At 39.1% G+C, this 15,823-nt stretch overlaps 1 protein-coding gene across 4 annotated transcripts in view; it reads right to left on the reverse strand.

Annotated features, from left to right (window-relative positions):
* Positions 1-15,823, reverse strand: part of MYO5A (myosin VA) — a 199,932-nt gene that overhangs the window by 75,588 nt on the left and 108,521 nt on the right. For all 4 annotated transcript variants that reach the window (XM_081227966.1, XM_081227965.1, XM_081227964.1 and 1 more), the window contains exons 10-15: positions 14,380-14,645; positions 13,669-13,750; positions 10,238-10,378; positions 7,860-7,985; positions 6,485-6,568; positions 534-695 (exon numbers count right to left, since the gene is read on the reverse strand). In XM_081227966.1, coding sequence (XP_081084092.1) covers positions 534-695; positions 6,485-6,568; positions 7,860-7,985; positions 10,238-10,378; positions 13,669-13,750; positions 14,380-14,645 — 861 coding nt within the window. The remainder of the gene's footprint in view (positions 1-533; positions 696-6,484; positions 6,569-7,859; positions 7,986-10,237; positions 10,379-13,668; positions 13,751-14,379; positions 14,646-15,823) is intronic.

Here is a 15,823-nt window from a genome sequence, read left to right on the forward strand (position 1 = left end):
ACAGCCAGGGTGGGGTTACCTTTAGGGACATGGGATCAGACTGGGGGCTGTGGACCAGTGCCAGGCCCTGCTTCCTATCTGCTCAGGAAAACAAGCTGACTAGCACTGAGCCTCCTGCCCAAAGCCCCCAGCCCTAGTTCAGGCACTAAGCACTTGTGTCACGTTTCCCAGTCCCCATAATGCATAAAACATCAAAGAAAGCAGAGGGCACTGTTCCTGGGCTGAAGGAGCTGTACAAATCCAGAGAGGAAACAGCCAGAGAACAAAACAAAGGCAGCAGTGGTTTGTGAGGGAGGATATGTACTAGAATAATTAAAATGTGGAGAAAATTATTTTGGGAAACGCTTAAGCAGAGTTACAGGTCTATGTTAGGAAGGGAGAAGTATGAGTGGACAGTGTTCTGTGTTCTCACAGTGAAAGCTCAAGCCTCCCCTCACCTGAGGACCCCACCTGGGAGGCTGACAAAGGAAGACCTGAGGCTCCAGCTGAGCCAGAGGGGAAGTAGCACTGCAGCAGCGGTTCCCTGAACTCACCTGGTGCCCCACCGTTTTCTTGTGCTCTTTGGCTGCCTGGCCTGGTCTGCCTTTGGTGGGCTTTGCAGGAGTGCGGGCGAGGAGTGTGCGCCCTGAAGAGGTGGCTGAGGTTGGACTGATGGCCTTCTCATCATCTTGAAATAATTCTGGTAGCATCTTAAACTGAGTCAAAAACAGTAAAAGGAAATCACACTCTAAACCCAAACTCAATTAGAAATCTTCACAGAAACACTATGATGATTTGCAATCCATAGTGATTCCCTTCCTTAAGTAACCCCTTTCAGAGTCACATTCCAGAAATAATCAATATCTGTGTTAGGAGCCAAAAATATGAGAGAGAGGTGACATCAATGCTACAAAAATATAGATGGAAAAATGCAGTAATTCTACAACCTTATTTGGGGGAAAACAAAATCAAAACTACTCCACTGAGACTTGAAATCTTAATCCACAGGAAATGGCCGCTCTAACCATTTTACTGGTTTTAAACGATAATTATTTTATGAGCAAAATACTAATTGAAAGTCTTATTACATCAGTTCCACCAAATGTTTTATCATTATGCTTCATCTGTCTACCCACTAACTCAAATGGTGAGTACCAACTAAAAAATATCACTGAAAATCTCATCAGGAAGGGTGTCATGAACTAGTTCTACAATTTAATAAGATTTGTAAAAAGCATGAATAGTAATTTTTAGAAAGTAATGTGGATTATTGGGGAAAAAAGTAAAAGGAAACCCTGCCCGTATCCTGTAAGTTTTGCATGACTGCATAATTACTGCAATCAATTTTGTGTTCTACCAGGTTAACGAAATGAAAGGCTATTAAAAGATCTGGTAGTTAATAAATGGGTGGATAGTATAAGTTAATGTGGTTGGAAGACATTTTACGGAACAAAAGAGACTTCAAACTAATCGACAGTAACATTTTGATATATGTACATATCTTTACAATAGTGACACAGTCCACATACATAAAATAAATCCTTCTTATAAGTCAAAGTGTAACTGCAACAACAATTATTTATCTAATAAACTTAGAATATCTCCAGAAGAAATAATTTTCTTAAGAGAGTTCTTTCATTAAAAAACAAAATTAATTTCATTTGGTATAATGTATCTATCAATTATAAGGGTAACTTAGGATATAATTCATGATGTATATAACAAATTGTTATACATGACATACCAATAATGTTTGCTTGTTGCACAAATGAATGTATCCCTTGCTTTACGGAATACATATAGCTTGGTTAGCTAGAAAGCAGGGCAGGGGGTGGGGGTAGGGGAACGTTTTACCATTATCTTGTATCACAAAGGGGAAAAATAAGAGTTCCTAATAGATTTGATTTGAAAACTCAGCACAGAGTTAAGATGTAAGGCTATTCGATAATAGGCCAAGGACTCTAGGATCTATCTACACACTTCTGTCATTTCCAAGTAAATTGCTAGCTCTACATTAGCTCTGCCTACCTAAACTTTGTTTTTCTCTCTTCTGTGTGAAATGGTTAATAGAGCTGGGTTGAAATATCATATTCACCACTAGCGTTACAATTTAACTGAAGTTCTACAATATCTACCAGAAAACTACTCAGTGTTGAGAGTTCAGAACACATACACACATATAGATGCATATATATGTGTCTTCCTCTTCATACAAGTTATAAATTTAAAATTCTCTACATTGAGTTTTCATTAAAAAAAAAAGAGAGAGAACATTTTACATTGTCATATTAGAAACTACTCTACAATTTCTCCTTTAGGCAGTGTTCCTGCTTCCTCGTGGGCCATTTTTCTGACTTCTTTCCTGGTTCTTCCTCAGGCCAGTCTCTAGGAGTTGGAATGCCGTACTCTCTATTATTTTTCACCTACTTGTTCTCCCTAAGCAATCTTATCCAGTCCTATTGCTTTAAATGTCATCTAGTTCTAAAGACTACCAAATTTAAATCACTGACTCTGACTTTCCCTCTGACCTGCTGACTTTCATTTACAACTTCCTATATGGCATGTCCACTTAACTATCTAATTGCCATCTCAGGCAAAACATGTCCAAGATAAAACTTTTTTTTTTAAATTGAAGCATAGCTGACCCGCAATGTCGTGCTAATTTCCACTGAATGGCAAAGCAACTCAGTTATACATACACATACATTCTTTTTTTGCATATTCTTTTCCATTACGGTTTATCAAAGGATACTGAATACAGTTCCCTGTGCTATACAGAGTGGGACCCCGTTGTCTATCCATTCTATGTATAGTAGCTTACAGCTGCTAACTCCAACCTCCCACTCCATCCCTCCCCCAACCCCCTCCCCCTTGGCAGCCATAAGTCTGTTCTCCATATCCATGAGTCCAAGACAGAACTCTTGATTCTTTCTCTTGAAGCCTAATCTTTTACAAGTCTTCACCTCAGTAAGTGGCACCATTATCCATCCAGCATCTCAGGCCCAAAACATAGAAGTCATCTTCAATTTCTCTCCTCTCACTCTCCATACTCAAACCATCAACAAGACCAGTCAACTCTACCCACAAATCATAAGCCATTTCCACTGCTATAATTTCAGTATCTCAGTCCACTATCTGTCCCCTAGATTACTACCCCCCTATCCCCAGCACCCCCACCATATCTCCACACAGTAGCATATCATTCCCCATATGAAAACTGTTCAGACTTTCCACAGGAACAGGAATAAAATCCATACTCTTTACCACACTTCCCTCCAGAAAGTGGCCCCTGTCTACCCATCCTACACATCCTAGTCACCTACCATGCTCCAGTCATACTGGCCTTCTTTATGGACCTCAAACACAACCATCTTATACAGTCTCAGCACTCACTTGCTCTTCCACTGACACAGCTGTCTCCTATTATTCAGGGTACAGCCCAAATGTCACATTCTCAGAGAGGCCTTTCCTGACCACTGTGGCTAGTGGAGCACCTCACCTCTGCCCAAGCTTAGTCACTCTCTAGCTTGGTACCCTGTTTTACTTTCTTTCTCTTTTATTTTTTAATAAATTCATTTTATTTATTTATTTGGCTGCGTTGGGTATTCGTTTCTGTGCGAGGGCTTTCTCCGGTTGTGGTGAGCAGGGGCCACTCTTCATCGTGGTGCGTGGGCCTCTCACTGTCATGGCCTCTCCTGTTGCAGAGCACAGGCTCCAGATGCGCAGGCTCAGTAGTTGTGGCCCACGGGCCCAGTTGCTCCGCGGCATGTGGGATCCTCCCAGACCAGGGCTCGAACCCGTGACCCCTGCATTGGCAGGCAGATTCTCAACCACTGCACCATGCGCCACCAGGGAAGCCCCCTGTTTTACCTTCTTTATAGCACTTACCACTTTATGATATGATATCATCTAAATATGTGGTTAAGTGGTTATTACCTAACTCCTCTACTTATCTCATTTACCTGTTTGCCTTGCTAAATTCCCAATTTTCTTAAATCATTCATTGAAAAATTTAGCCATTCCCCACCGACTGAGGATGCCAACTTCATTTGAAGAGAGAAAGGCAGATAAACAGAAAGTCAAATATGTAAGTAGGTAGATATGCCTAGACATTCCATCTTGTTTCTTTGATCTGTCTATGCTTAAGTCAGGGCTCTGAATTGCTTCAGACTGAACTTATATGTCTAGGAAAGAGTGTTAAAGAAGACAGAAGAATCCAAGTAACTGCTTCGTAAAGATGTGGGAAATCATCTCAGTAACAACAACATTATTCACTAAGAGCTTTTTATACATGAAGCACTGCTCTGAGCTTAATACAACCTATTTAATCTTCATAACGACCTCTGAAAGTAGATACTATCATGATTCTATTTTACAGATGAGAGATTTGAGGCATAAACTCAGTAGATGAATTGTGCTCCCCTTCATCAATTAGCAACATGGAAAGTAGGGGATATAACTCTTTTTAATGACATTTAATAGAGTTGCAATTTAGTAGTATTTCATCGAGCTGCAATTTACTTATGTGCTTCCTGTTATCTGATGTAGCGACAGATTTCTTTATGGTGGGAAAACATAAATTAAGACAGCTTCTGTTAAATGTTTTTTATACCTTAATTCCTTTTAAGGTGGCTAGAAGCTGCAAAATTAAAGAAAAAAAAGACAAAACACATACACACAAACAGAACCCCACACTGTATTACCACAAAAATAATTCTGTTGAAAACACATAACACAAATACTGATCTTCTAAAATTAGTGCTTCCTAGAGGACAAATCAACACTAGGTTACACTTGCTTCCTATCAGGTGCAGAAAAATTAAAACATAAAGTTCATACCCTTGGGTTGGGTTTCTGCTGACTGGGAGCAGTGTAGGCCTTTAAGCTATGTAAATCTCACACCACCTTCACCCAACTGCAACAGTGCTATATAGACTGGCAGTCACTCCAAATGATTCCTCAGAATGCATAGCTACTTTCTGGAAATTAAGGAGCCACTACTAGCCAGTCAGAAAAAAGACACAAAAGATTATGGGTGGGCTTCCCTGGTGGCGCAGTGGTTGAGAGTCCACCTGCCGATGCAGGGGACACGGGTTCGTGCCCCGGTCTGGGAAGAGCCCACATGCCACGGAGCGGCTAGGCCTGTGAGCCATGGCCGCTGAGCCTGCGCGTCCGGAGCCTGTGCTCCGCAACGGGAGAGGCCACAACAGTGAGAGGCCCACATACCGCAAAAAAAAAAAAAAAAAAAAAAAAGATTATGGGTGCCTGGGGAATAAGAACCTGTGAGTGTTCTGTGTCAGCTAAATTATTTAGAGTAGTAACACTAGAATTCCAGGGTTTTCATCAGTATTCATAAACTAAAATGATTTATAATCTTTAACTGAATAATACTCAGGGATTGGCACTGTGAGAGAATTTTCTCTTATACATCATTCCTATAAGGTATAAAGTATTAATGTCCAGGGCTTAAGAGGATAAGTGAAAAAATGATTTTTCCACAGACACTTAAGACTATAGACTCATCATTTTCTGAGGGTTAAAACTGGAATTTGGTCCTTATATGATCTTGCTATTATCAAAATAATTGAAAGTAAAAGTTTTTATTCCAAAAACAAGAGTCAAAATGTTCATATAACATTCCATTGAAGTTAAAAGGATTTTCTTAGAATAAACCAGAAAAACAAAAAGTGCCGGTCAGAAATCCAGAAGAATTCACATGAATATTTTTAGTCTTTCACTGAATATTTGAATATTTACTTTGTAAAATTAAGTAACCAGCTTTCTGGTTTGCTCCCTACAGGATGAAAGTGAGCTGTGCTCCCCTCCCCATACTTTCCTGAAGAGAATCAAAGGGTGGAGGTTGGGATCAACCTCAGAGAGCCATCGTAGTTCTTTGCAATCTGGAATATTCTGCTCCCACTAGAAAGCAGTGTTCGGTATCTATACCTAAGAAGAATAATTTCAAAGTGCTTTGGACCACACCTGAAATTGCACTCAGTGATCCAGAGGTCAATCTTTATTTGGATGGAATGCTCCATGTCTCTAGCGCATCCCTTCAAAATGACACAGGCAAAAACAACAACAACAACAAAACGTTTTCTCTCATGGTCTCTCACAAAGGCACAAGAGAGCCTAGAACTGCTGTGGAGTCAAAAATTTCACATAAAACACCACTGCATAGTGGTTAAGAGTGCAGACTCTGAGCTCAACAGCCTGGGTTTTATCAATAATTTGGCTTGAAAACTTACTAGCTATGAAGTTTCTGTGCCTCAGTTCCCTCATCTGTAAAATGGGAGTAATGATAATATCACCTCATCATAGGATTAGGTGGGTTAACACTTGTAAGGCATTTAAAACAGGATCTGACACATGTATTGATAAATAGAAAACTAACAGTAAAGCTGATTTTGTTAGAACAATTATTATTACTGTTAAACAGCTAATGCTTAAGTAAGAAACATTTTAATGAATATATCCTGATTGGAGAAAGCCTATACATGGTTACCTTGCTTGATTTAAGAACTTTAATTTGTTCTTCAAAAACAGTGTCTTTATTCTTTTCCAGAAAGCCTTCACACTGGTATTCCACCTGAAAACACATGGGAAAATCTCCTTAGCTAGTAAAACTTTTGAATAGATATGATTGTCATCAACAACAAAAATATTTATTAGGCTCAGGCTACGTGATGGGCTCTCAGTGAAGTGTTATCATTAGTTTTATTCTAAGAAACTAGTACCATTCTTAGTAAGAAGCATGTTAACTCTAGAGTAAAACTCCCTAAATATTGTTTTTCCTAGGGAAGAGTGGCAGTGCTGATTAACTGTGATCTAAGATCATCCCAGTTCATGGGTAAGCAGACTCATAAGAAGCTGTTCTCTTCTCTCATGCAGGCCAAAGAGAGCTCCTAAGGCTGACCCAATGTATTTCCTTCAAACCTAGCTCACCCTCCCGCAGGGTTAAGTCTCCTCTGGGAGAGAAGAGATGAAAGCGAGAGAGAGGGTCAGAAGGAACAAATGGCTGTCTGGCAGAAAGCTGAAGCGGCGACGATGGATGTAGATGGAGGCTGGGTAAACACTGTATGATCCGGTAAGTAGAACTACATGAGAATGGACTTTCCCTGCTTCTAGAAGACTTCAGCCATCTACCACTCAGGGTCCCCAGCCTTTACCACAAAGCCCTTAGGTGGCCCTGAAGCCATTCCAAGGTCTCCAGCTAGGAGCAGGACAGACTCGGAAAACCCTCCTAAAGTGTTCCTAAAGGGGACCATGGGAAGCTTACCAGAAGGCTACCCCACAACCTCCTGGAAATATAAACTAGTATCATAGCTCCAGATTTTCTGAGTAGACTACAGAACCTGTGAAGCAGCAAGTCTGCATGCCTCATTAGTAGGGACCCACTGAATCAATCACAGAGGGTGACACACGTCCACAGTTTCTATTCTGAAACCGTTGGGTTCAGAATCTTTTAGCAGAATCTGAGGCAGCAATCTGTAATCAAACATATTAACATTTCTACATTGAAATATATAAATATCCAGCCTAACTGGGATAAATAAAGACTATAAATAACCTCATGTTAGTTCAGGTCAAAAATCAGGCTTAGCCACTAAATGAATTATGAAAAGACATGGATTTCAGAGTTTCTTGGATTTCAGAATTATAGATAGAGGACTGTAATCATGTATTTATTTCTTAATATAATTCCATTTAGGTTAAAGAAAGAGAAAAACAATAAGCCAACACTTAAGCTTACTTTTCCTAAACGGAGCTAAAGAATGCAAGCTCAGCAAAGAAAAAAATGCTATCTACTGACTATTGATTTCTTTTTCCTCTTTGAACTTAAGTATTCAAAAAGAAAAGAGATAATAAAACTTCCTTACTTTGTCAGCAAAATGCTGGATGATGAAAGCTTTGTTTGATAGACGGGGCTTCTCAAAGAGTGCACATTTGTTCAAATGTGTGTTGTACAATTTTTGGGCCCAAGTGTCATCTGTGCCTTTAGGCATCTACATTCAGGGGAAAAAAAAGAAAGAAAACAAGGTGAATATTGTTATGAGACACTTCTGATGCATCAACTAAGAGACCATGTTTTGGCTTTCCTAACAACTTTTACATCCAGTTTAGGAACTCATTCCTTCCACATTTCTCTCTTAGAGGCCCCAAACCAATGACTAATGAAAAGCAATGACTGAGACTTTCAGCAACTCAACCTGCCTATACCAGAGGTCATCAAATAAATATTTGATATGCTTTTAAAGCAACAAAAGCCTCACAGATGAAAGATGAAATATCATGACTATCATGTATTTTTAAAAATTTGTTAAATAAGAATAACATTTGCACACAGTGGGCCATTTATATAATTAATTTATACTATTCTCTATAAAATAGAGAATAGTCTCCTCTCACCATTTCCACCAATTTCTTTATCTTTCTGTCTTTAAAGGCATGGACACAAATAGGATCATTCAATAAACTCCTTGCATTTTTTTTTCTTCTTAACAATAGCATTCTTGTATTTATGGCCACTAGGTTGTTACTGATTTTTTATTATTATGAAAACTGCCACAACGGCTCCTTTTACACAAAAACCTTGAATACTTTTGTAAGTATATTCATAAGGTAAATTCTCAGCAGTTCCACAGCTGGGTCAAAAGGTATGTGTATTTAAAATCTTCACAAATATTGTCAAATTTCCTCAAAAATATGTTGTACTAACTCATGTCCTTCATCAAGAGTATATATGCAATAAATGTCAATCTGGGGGACTTCCCTGGCGGTCCAGTGGTTGAGACCTTGCCTTCCAATGTAGGGGGTGCGGGTTCGATCCCTGGCTGGGGAGCTAAGATCCCACATGCCTTGTGGCCAAAAAATCAAAACATAAAACAGAAACAATACTGTAACAAATTCAATAAAGACTTTAAAAATGGTCCACATCAAAAAAATCGTTTAAAAAATATCAATTTGGTATTACCAAATTTTTTTTTTTTTTTTTTTTTTTTTTGCAATACGCGGGCCTCTCACTGTTGTGGCCTCTCCCATTGCAGAGCACAGGCTCCGGACGTGCAGGCTCAGCAGCCATGGCTCACAGGCCTAGCCGCTCTGCGGCATGTGGGATCTTCCCAGACCGGGGCACGAACCCGTGTCCCCTGCATCAGCAGGCGGACTCTCAACCACTGCGCCACCAGGGAAGCCCGGTATTATCAAATTTAAACTCATTTTATAGGTAAAAAGCAGTATCCCGTTTTTGTTTTGATTTACATTTTATTTAATTTCAAGCAAGGCTGAGCACCTTTACATGCATTCTTTTTGTTTACTGAAGTACAGTTGACGTATAATATTATATTAGTTTCAGCACAATATAGTGATTCAATATTTTTATAGATTATACTCCATGTGAAGTTATTATAAAATACTGGCTATATTCCCTGTGCTGTACATAACATCCTTGTATCTCTTGTTTATCTTATAGCTAGTAGTTTGTTCCTCTTAATCTCACCTTCACCCATCTTGCCCTTCCCCCTAACCATCTTCGCAACGGTAACCACTAGTTTGTTCTCTAGTATCTGTGAGGCACTTTTTGTTTTGTTACATTCATTTGTTTGTTTTATTTTTTAGATTCTACATATACGTGAAAAGATACAGTATTTGCCTTGGCATTCTTAATGTTGCAGGAAATCTGGATGCTTAGGAGGATCAACCTATATTAAGTTGTAATTTATGGCATATAAATTAAAGAGCAACTAAGAGAAAGGATGGGTTATTTGTCTAGGATAACTCAGTTAGCAGTAAAGCTGGGGATCTGATATATTTTCCACATGCTGCATCTTCAAATATTAAAGCTAAAACTCCCTCTCCACCATATATATCAGTACTAAAGAACAACTAGTCAATTTTAAAATTATGGATATTTAGAACTGTTATTCAAAATGCCTTTTGTACAATTTCTTGCATTTCTTTAACTATATCATATACCACTGAACAGAAAGTACCAAATATAAGCATATCAATAACAAAAGTGGCTAAAATTGGTAGTAGTTGTATCTAATGCCAATGAGAAGGGAGATTCTCCTAGTTTCAAATGTATTTTGAACTCTTTGGGTCTAGTGACCCTTCAGAATGCAAGTTAGGGTGACCTCCACTTGTTGCCACCATGGCACCTCATGGTATACTAGTGAATCTCTGCTTAAACCCATTTACCATTTGACCTTGATGTATCAATTTTCATATACTAAGTACATCAGAAAATCATACTTACCTTGCATTCCTCATCCAGCAAATCTAGAATGCCCAGTTTAGATTCTATAAGATTAATGCAAGGCTGATTATCATAAAAATCTATGAGTGTCCATGGAATTTGTTCTTTCATATATTCCTCTTGTTCTAATTTGAAGACATGCTGAAATGAACAAGAAAAAACTGGCATTACTGCATCACTGTCATAAATAATGTTAGTCAAGAAACATTTATAAAAGGATACCAACATAATTTGAGATAGTCAATGGCTTCTAGTAACAATCTTGGAGAAGCATGATTTACATGCAAAGAACAAAATAAGAAAGCAAATATAAACCATAGACGGTAAAACCTCAGCAATATAGGATTTTCGGCAAACAAGAAAATCTAAGTATGTGAATACTTAAATAGCTGATAAATATGGCGGTCTTTTTGATTTTTTGATATATATCCCAAACTGCACTATATACTTTTTGGTCCCCTAAATTATTGCACAGTGCTGCTGACCACATGGGCACAGAAATGCCTTAGCTGGCCTTGAACAACTATGCAGAGAGGATGCCCTCCAGACTACTGAAACATTTTGGGTGATGCTTACAGCATAACAAAGTAATTCTCTTAAGGGACTGTGGTGTTGAAGTTCATGTGTCTCAGAATTAGATTAACAGTTGGTCTTTTGTGTCTGCCTTGATTATCCTCCACAGTCAGGGAGTCTACGGCTCACTTTTCTGGCTTCTACATCCAAATCTGCAAGCAGCTGCAACCACTATGAATCCATTGGTATTTCTGCTAAATGCTTCTCATCTCCATTGAGAAGCAATGGCTGAAGCATTTAGCAGAAATATGTATTGACTGCCTATCCTACGCCAGTCACTGCATACCATTAGCAAAATAGACATGGGCTCTGTCCTCATGGACTTTGAAGACTAGTACGAGAAACAGAAATCAAGTAATCACAAGAAATATAATTACAAACTGTAATAATGTTCCAGAGGAAAATAATGGCGAGCTATGAGAGCAGGAGTCCTTATCCAGGTTAGATACAGGGTGGCAAGGGAAGGCTTCCTTGAGGAAGGGATGTGTGATCTGAGTTCTTCAGTGAAAGGTAGTTAAGTTGATCCAGGAGGGAAGGGCAATCCAACCACTGCTACAGCTCCTGCTTCAAGCTGCACAGCCAATGAAGCCAACCCATAAATTCTAGTCTCTGCAGATGCTAATGACCTCTACTCATTTGTTCTTGGAGGGTTCTGCTTTCTTTCTTGTCTCCTTTGTCACCTTGGTTCATTTCACACATCTTGCAACTGTTCTGGGAAGATAAGCCCTCTGTGGCTATTACCAGACAACATATATTTCCTAGAACCCAAAACCCCATGAAACTTAGGGGTTACCAAGATTTCTGATGCTTTACTCTCTTCACGCATCTAGAACTTTTCCACTTTATTCTGCACTTATTATAATGCTGCTCTTGGCTCATTTACAGCATTTATAGTCTAACCAGCTGCAAAAGCTTTAGTTAAAAACAACAACCAAACGTGTCATCCATATGAATATTTATGTCATGTTAATTAGAAAGCAAATTTCTTCTGTTCTTTTGATTAATGAGAAAGCAAATAGGGCACCATGTGTCAGCAAGATGCCCTGTCTGATGGTACCAATAATTTCCAAAACAATGAGCCTTATCTTTTTTAAAATTCATTAATTTACATGCAGTGCAGTTTCCACATTGACAACAAAAACACTGCTCCAAACTTTAGAGCCTGTTTCTTATACAAATCTCTATGTTTAGTTTGGCAGAATCCATGGGGCCTCAAAAATTTTCGATTCTCAATTTGCCAAAATGACAGGTGGGCATGAGGTTCAATATGGCAAGAGATCCTTGGTGGATAAGGTAATGCCTCCAAGCACTGAACCTGCCAATCACCATGTTTCTCCTGCCCATTGCCCTACCCACAGCCCCTGCTGAGGGAGCAGCCCTAAGCACCAAATTCTTTATTGTGAGGTCCCAGGCTCCTAGTCACAGCTAGTCAAGTGCCAGAGATCTCTGATGAACGAATGAACTGGGTTAATCAAATTCTGTTTCTTGGGTATAAGAACTAGGAAACAGGCAATTAACAGTGGAAGCTGATGCTGAAAGAAGTCAAGATGAATGAGAGTTAAACAAATTAAGAGGATGGGAGCATTCCAACCACTGCTTGGTTCACAGCAAGTGTGAGGTGAGTGAGGAAGCAGAAACCTTGACAAAATATATACTGAAGAAAAATATATGCCATCTGATAAGAGGGAGTGGAGCAGTTGTGCAGAGAGAGGCTAAGATGCAGTGTGTGTGTGTGTGTGTGTGTGTGTGTGTGTGTGTGTGTGTGTGAGAGAGAGAGAGAGAGGAGAAACAGATGGATAGAGACAGAAAAGAGGGAAAGAGAAAGGAGAGAGTCAGAAACACACATGCAGAGATATGAGGTCTTTGAGAAATAAACAAATTAGCCAGTCCTTAATAAGGCTGGCACTGGTTCCTTATACTTCTAGTCATCTTGTGCCAAAATATACTGGGAAAGAACAGAAGGCTGTGCCATTGATTAAAATATTAAGAAACTCAGGAAAACCTTGAGAAAAAATAAAGCTCAATTTAGTCTCTGATAGGTTTTTATTAATGTTCCTTATGCAGAGATGCAAAATACACCAGTCATATTCTTGTAGAAACAGTCATAAGCCTAAGATTTTAAGATCACCTCTACATTATTTCACTGTACTAAGTAGCTTAATTTGCTAAATAAAGGTGGTCCAAATTTTTGTCAAAGTACATACAATATTTTTTGAAAATGAAATAGTTTAAAGGTTTTATGATGACAAGCAACAATCCCTTGTCCTATCCCTCCCCAACCCCAGTCTCATTCCCTGGAAGTGACCATTTTTAACTCCCTCAGCTATTTCTTCTGATATTTACCTCTAAAGAATATGCTTACCAGCTATTTTTTTATTTATTCATTTGAAACATTATCTATTGATTTATTGATATATATGTAGAAAAGAGAATATGTCCTGGCTTTCTTGTTCTGACCTCTTGCTAATACAGCAAGTAAGAGTTAAGATAGTCATAACTCCACATATAGTTAGCCTCAGGAATGACCAACTGAAGGATATCCCTGGGATCAAAGTTTTACACCCCCTATATTACTACTTAACACACTTTCGGCTTCCCTCTCTCAATTTATTTGGACCAAGTTTTCACTATTCTCAGACAGCAATCCAAGGATGACCTTGAATCCAATCTGGACCATAAACATCTTTCCAAGGTTGCAGCATTTACTAATCCTAAGTTCCTCAGCAGTTTAGCTGTTTTAAACCATAGATAATAATTGTAATTCACAACTTCATTTCTGGAACCAAACTTTAAACACATACTAGGAATTTGAGAGAATAATTTCTGGTAGAATATTATTCAAGCAAGAAACTTCTTACCATATTGAATTGTTGCTGTAGTTTTTCATTTGCATAATTTATGCAGAACTGTTCAAAACTATTTATCTCAAATGTTTCAAATCTGTAAAACCAAAAGTAATATGGGAAGAGGAGAAAAAGGAAGAAATAACTTTAAAAAAATATTCAAAATGTACAAATCAGAAAGAAAGAAATAGGAAATTCCCCAACATGGTGAAACTTTCTTTCCACATCAGTGAAGATAAATAAGGGTTTGTAACTCAGTAACATGAAATATGTACCCAGCAGATAAGCATCAGCCAGGTGGCAGAGAGATTTTTTAAAGGCTGCAGCTTACGGACGTGTCTAACAGTATACGCTTTGGACGGCATATTCATCCTCAAGTAGGGAACAATCAGAGTTATGATAAAGCCATTGCTCTTGTCAGGTCACAGATGCATAGTGTCTATATACACATAGAAAGGAATGGGGAATAGAAATTTCATACACTCTTTTGAAAAACTGAACCAGATAATGAAAAAGGCATCGTAAAGTGCAAATGTACAGGAAGGGTTTTAACATTAAAGAAAGGTACCCAGAGAAGGCAAACTAGCAAATGAAATTAGACTTTTAAAAATTCTCTTCTAATTTTCCCTTCTCCTCACCAGTAGGAAACATAATCAAATACCCACTTAGAGTTACTAGATAGTCTCTAGAAAGAAACGCTCAGACCACTAAGCCAAATACACTTACCCATAAATGTCCAGCACGCCGATAAAAGAGTGCTGTTTGACAGCAGAATGGAGAACCTGATTGACATGATCTACAATCCAGTTAAAGAGCTTGGCATAGATGTGCTTGGCCAATGCATCACGGGCATTCGTGGCCTGCAGCTTGGAGATGGGCTTGATGTATGTCTCCGTGGCAGTAGCCAGCTTCCGATGGCAGAGCCAGTGACACATCTCCTCAAAGTCCACAGCCATGAGGTCACAGAAGATGCTGAGAGGTTCATGCTTGGGCTGCCAAAAGAGAATGGGTTATTTCCTAGGACCAGATCAATTAAGCAAAAATTTACTAAAAAATACTAACAAAGAGGTAACAATTAAAACCCAGCAATTTCTTTGTTATAACAAACACCAAGATCACCTGAAGCTTATCAGTGATAATCACAATCATCCATCAAACCAGCATCTAGGCAGCACTTTGTAATCTCTTCTTGGGCTCCTTTTTAAAATTACCTCTTCCTTTGTTTCCTAAGAGTACTTGATTGGATCTCTCGTCAGGCACATTCATTCATTCAGTCAGTCAGAAAACGAGTCAGCTTGTCTACAAATGTTTACTGAGCGTCTATTATATGCTAGCAAACAAAAACAGACCTGTACCCTGTCCTCCTAGAACTTAAGAGTCACTAGGGGAAATAGGTGTTAACTAAATGATTGCTCCCTAAAATTAAAATTACTACAGAGGAGGAAACTATACTAAGATGCCATGTGAAAGGAGAATGCTCTATTGAGGGAGGCAGGAGACAGGGCCTTGAGAAATGGAGTTGAGATCTGAAGGATGAGAAGGTGTTAACTTGGTGAAAGGGTCTTCCAAGCTGAGGGGACATCTGGTATAAAAGTCCTGTGGTGGGAGGGAAACCAGAGATGTGAGGGATTGAAGCTGAGTGAGGGAGAAAATGTATGAGATGAAGCCAGAGGCTATACTATGGCTGGTCTTTCTGCTAAGAGCAATGGGGGCCCATGGGGGGTGGGGTACTGAAGGGTTATAAACAGTTAACCTGATGGTTATTTGTGTGACTTCTTAGACTAGAATCTCTAATCTAAGCATCCCCTGTATCCCCTACAGGGATCCCTGTATCCCCTACAGCTGTCTTCCATAGGCTTTGCATGAATAGGCATTCAGTAAATACTTGTTTAATTTAACCCATGTTAGTGCATTATATTTTTCAACATCTTCACTCACACATTTCAACTGCATCTGATAACATTCCTGGGGAATAGGTAGGGTGAACACTCTTATCTCTAATTTACAAATGAGGAAATAAGATACAAGAGAATACTTTGTTGAAAATCCCACAACCAGGGACTTCCCTGGTGGTCCAGTGGCTAAGCCTCCACACTCCCAATGCAGGAGGCTCAGGTTTGATCCCTAGTCAGGGAACTAGACCCCACATGCAGCAACTAAGAGTTCGCAT

Source organism: Mesoplodon bidens, assembly GCF_964165515.1.
Source record: "Mesoplodon bidens genome assembly, chromosome: 3".
Taxonomy (NCBI): domain Eukaryota; kingdom Metazoa; phylum Chordata; class Mammalia; order Artiodactyla; family Ziphiidae; genus Mesoplodon; species Mesoplodon bidens.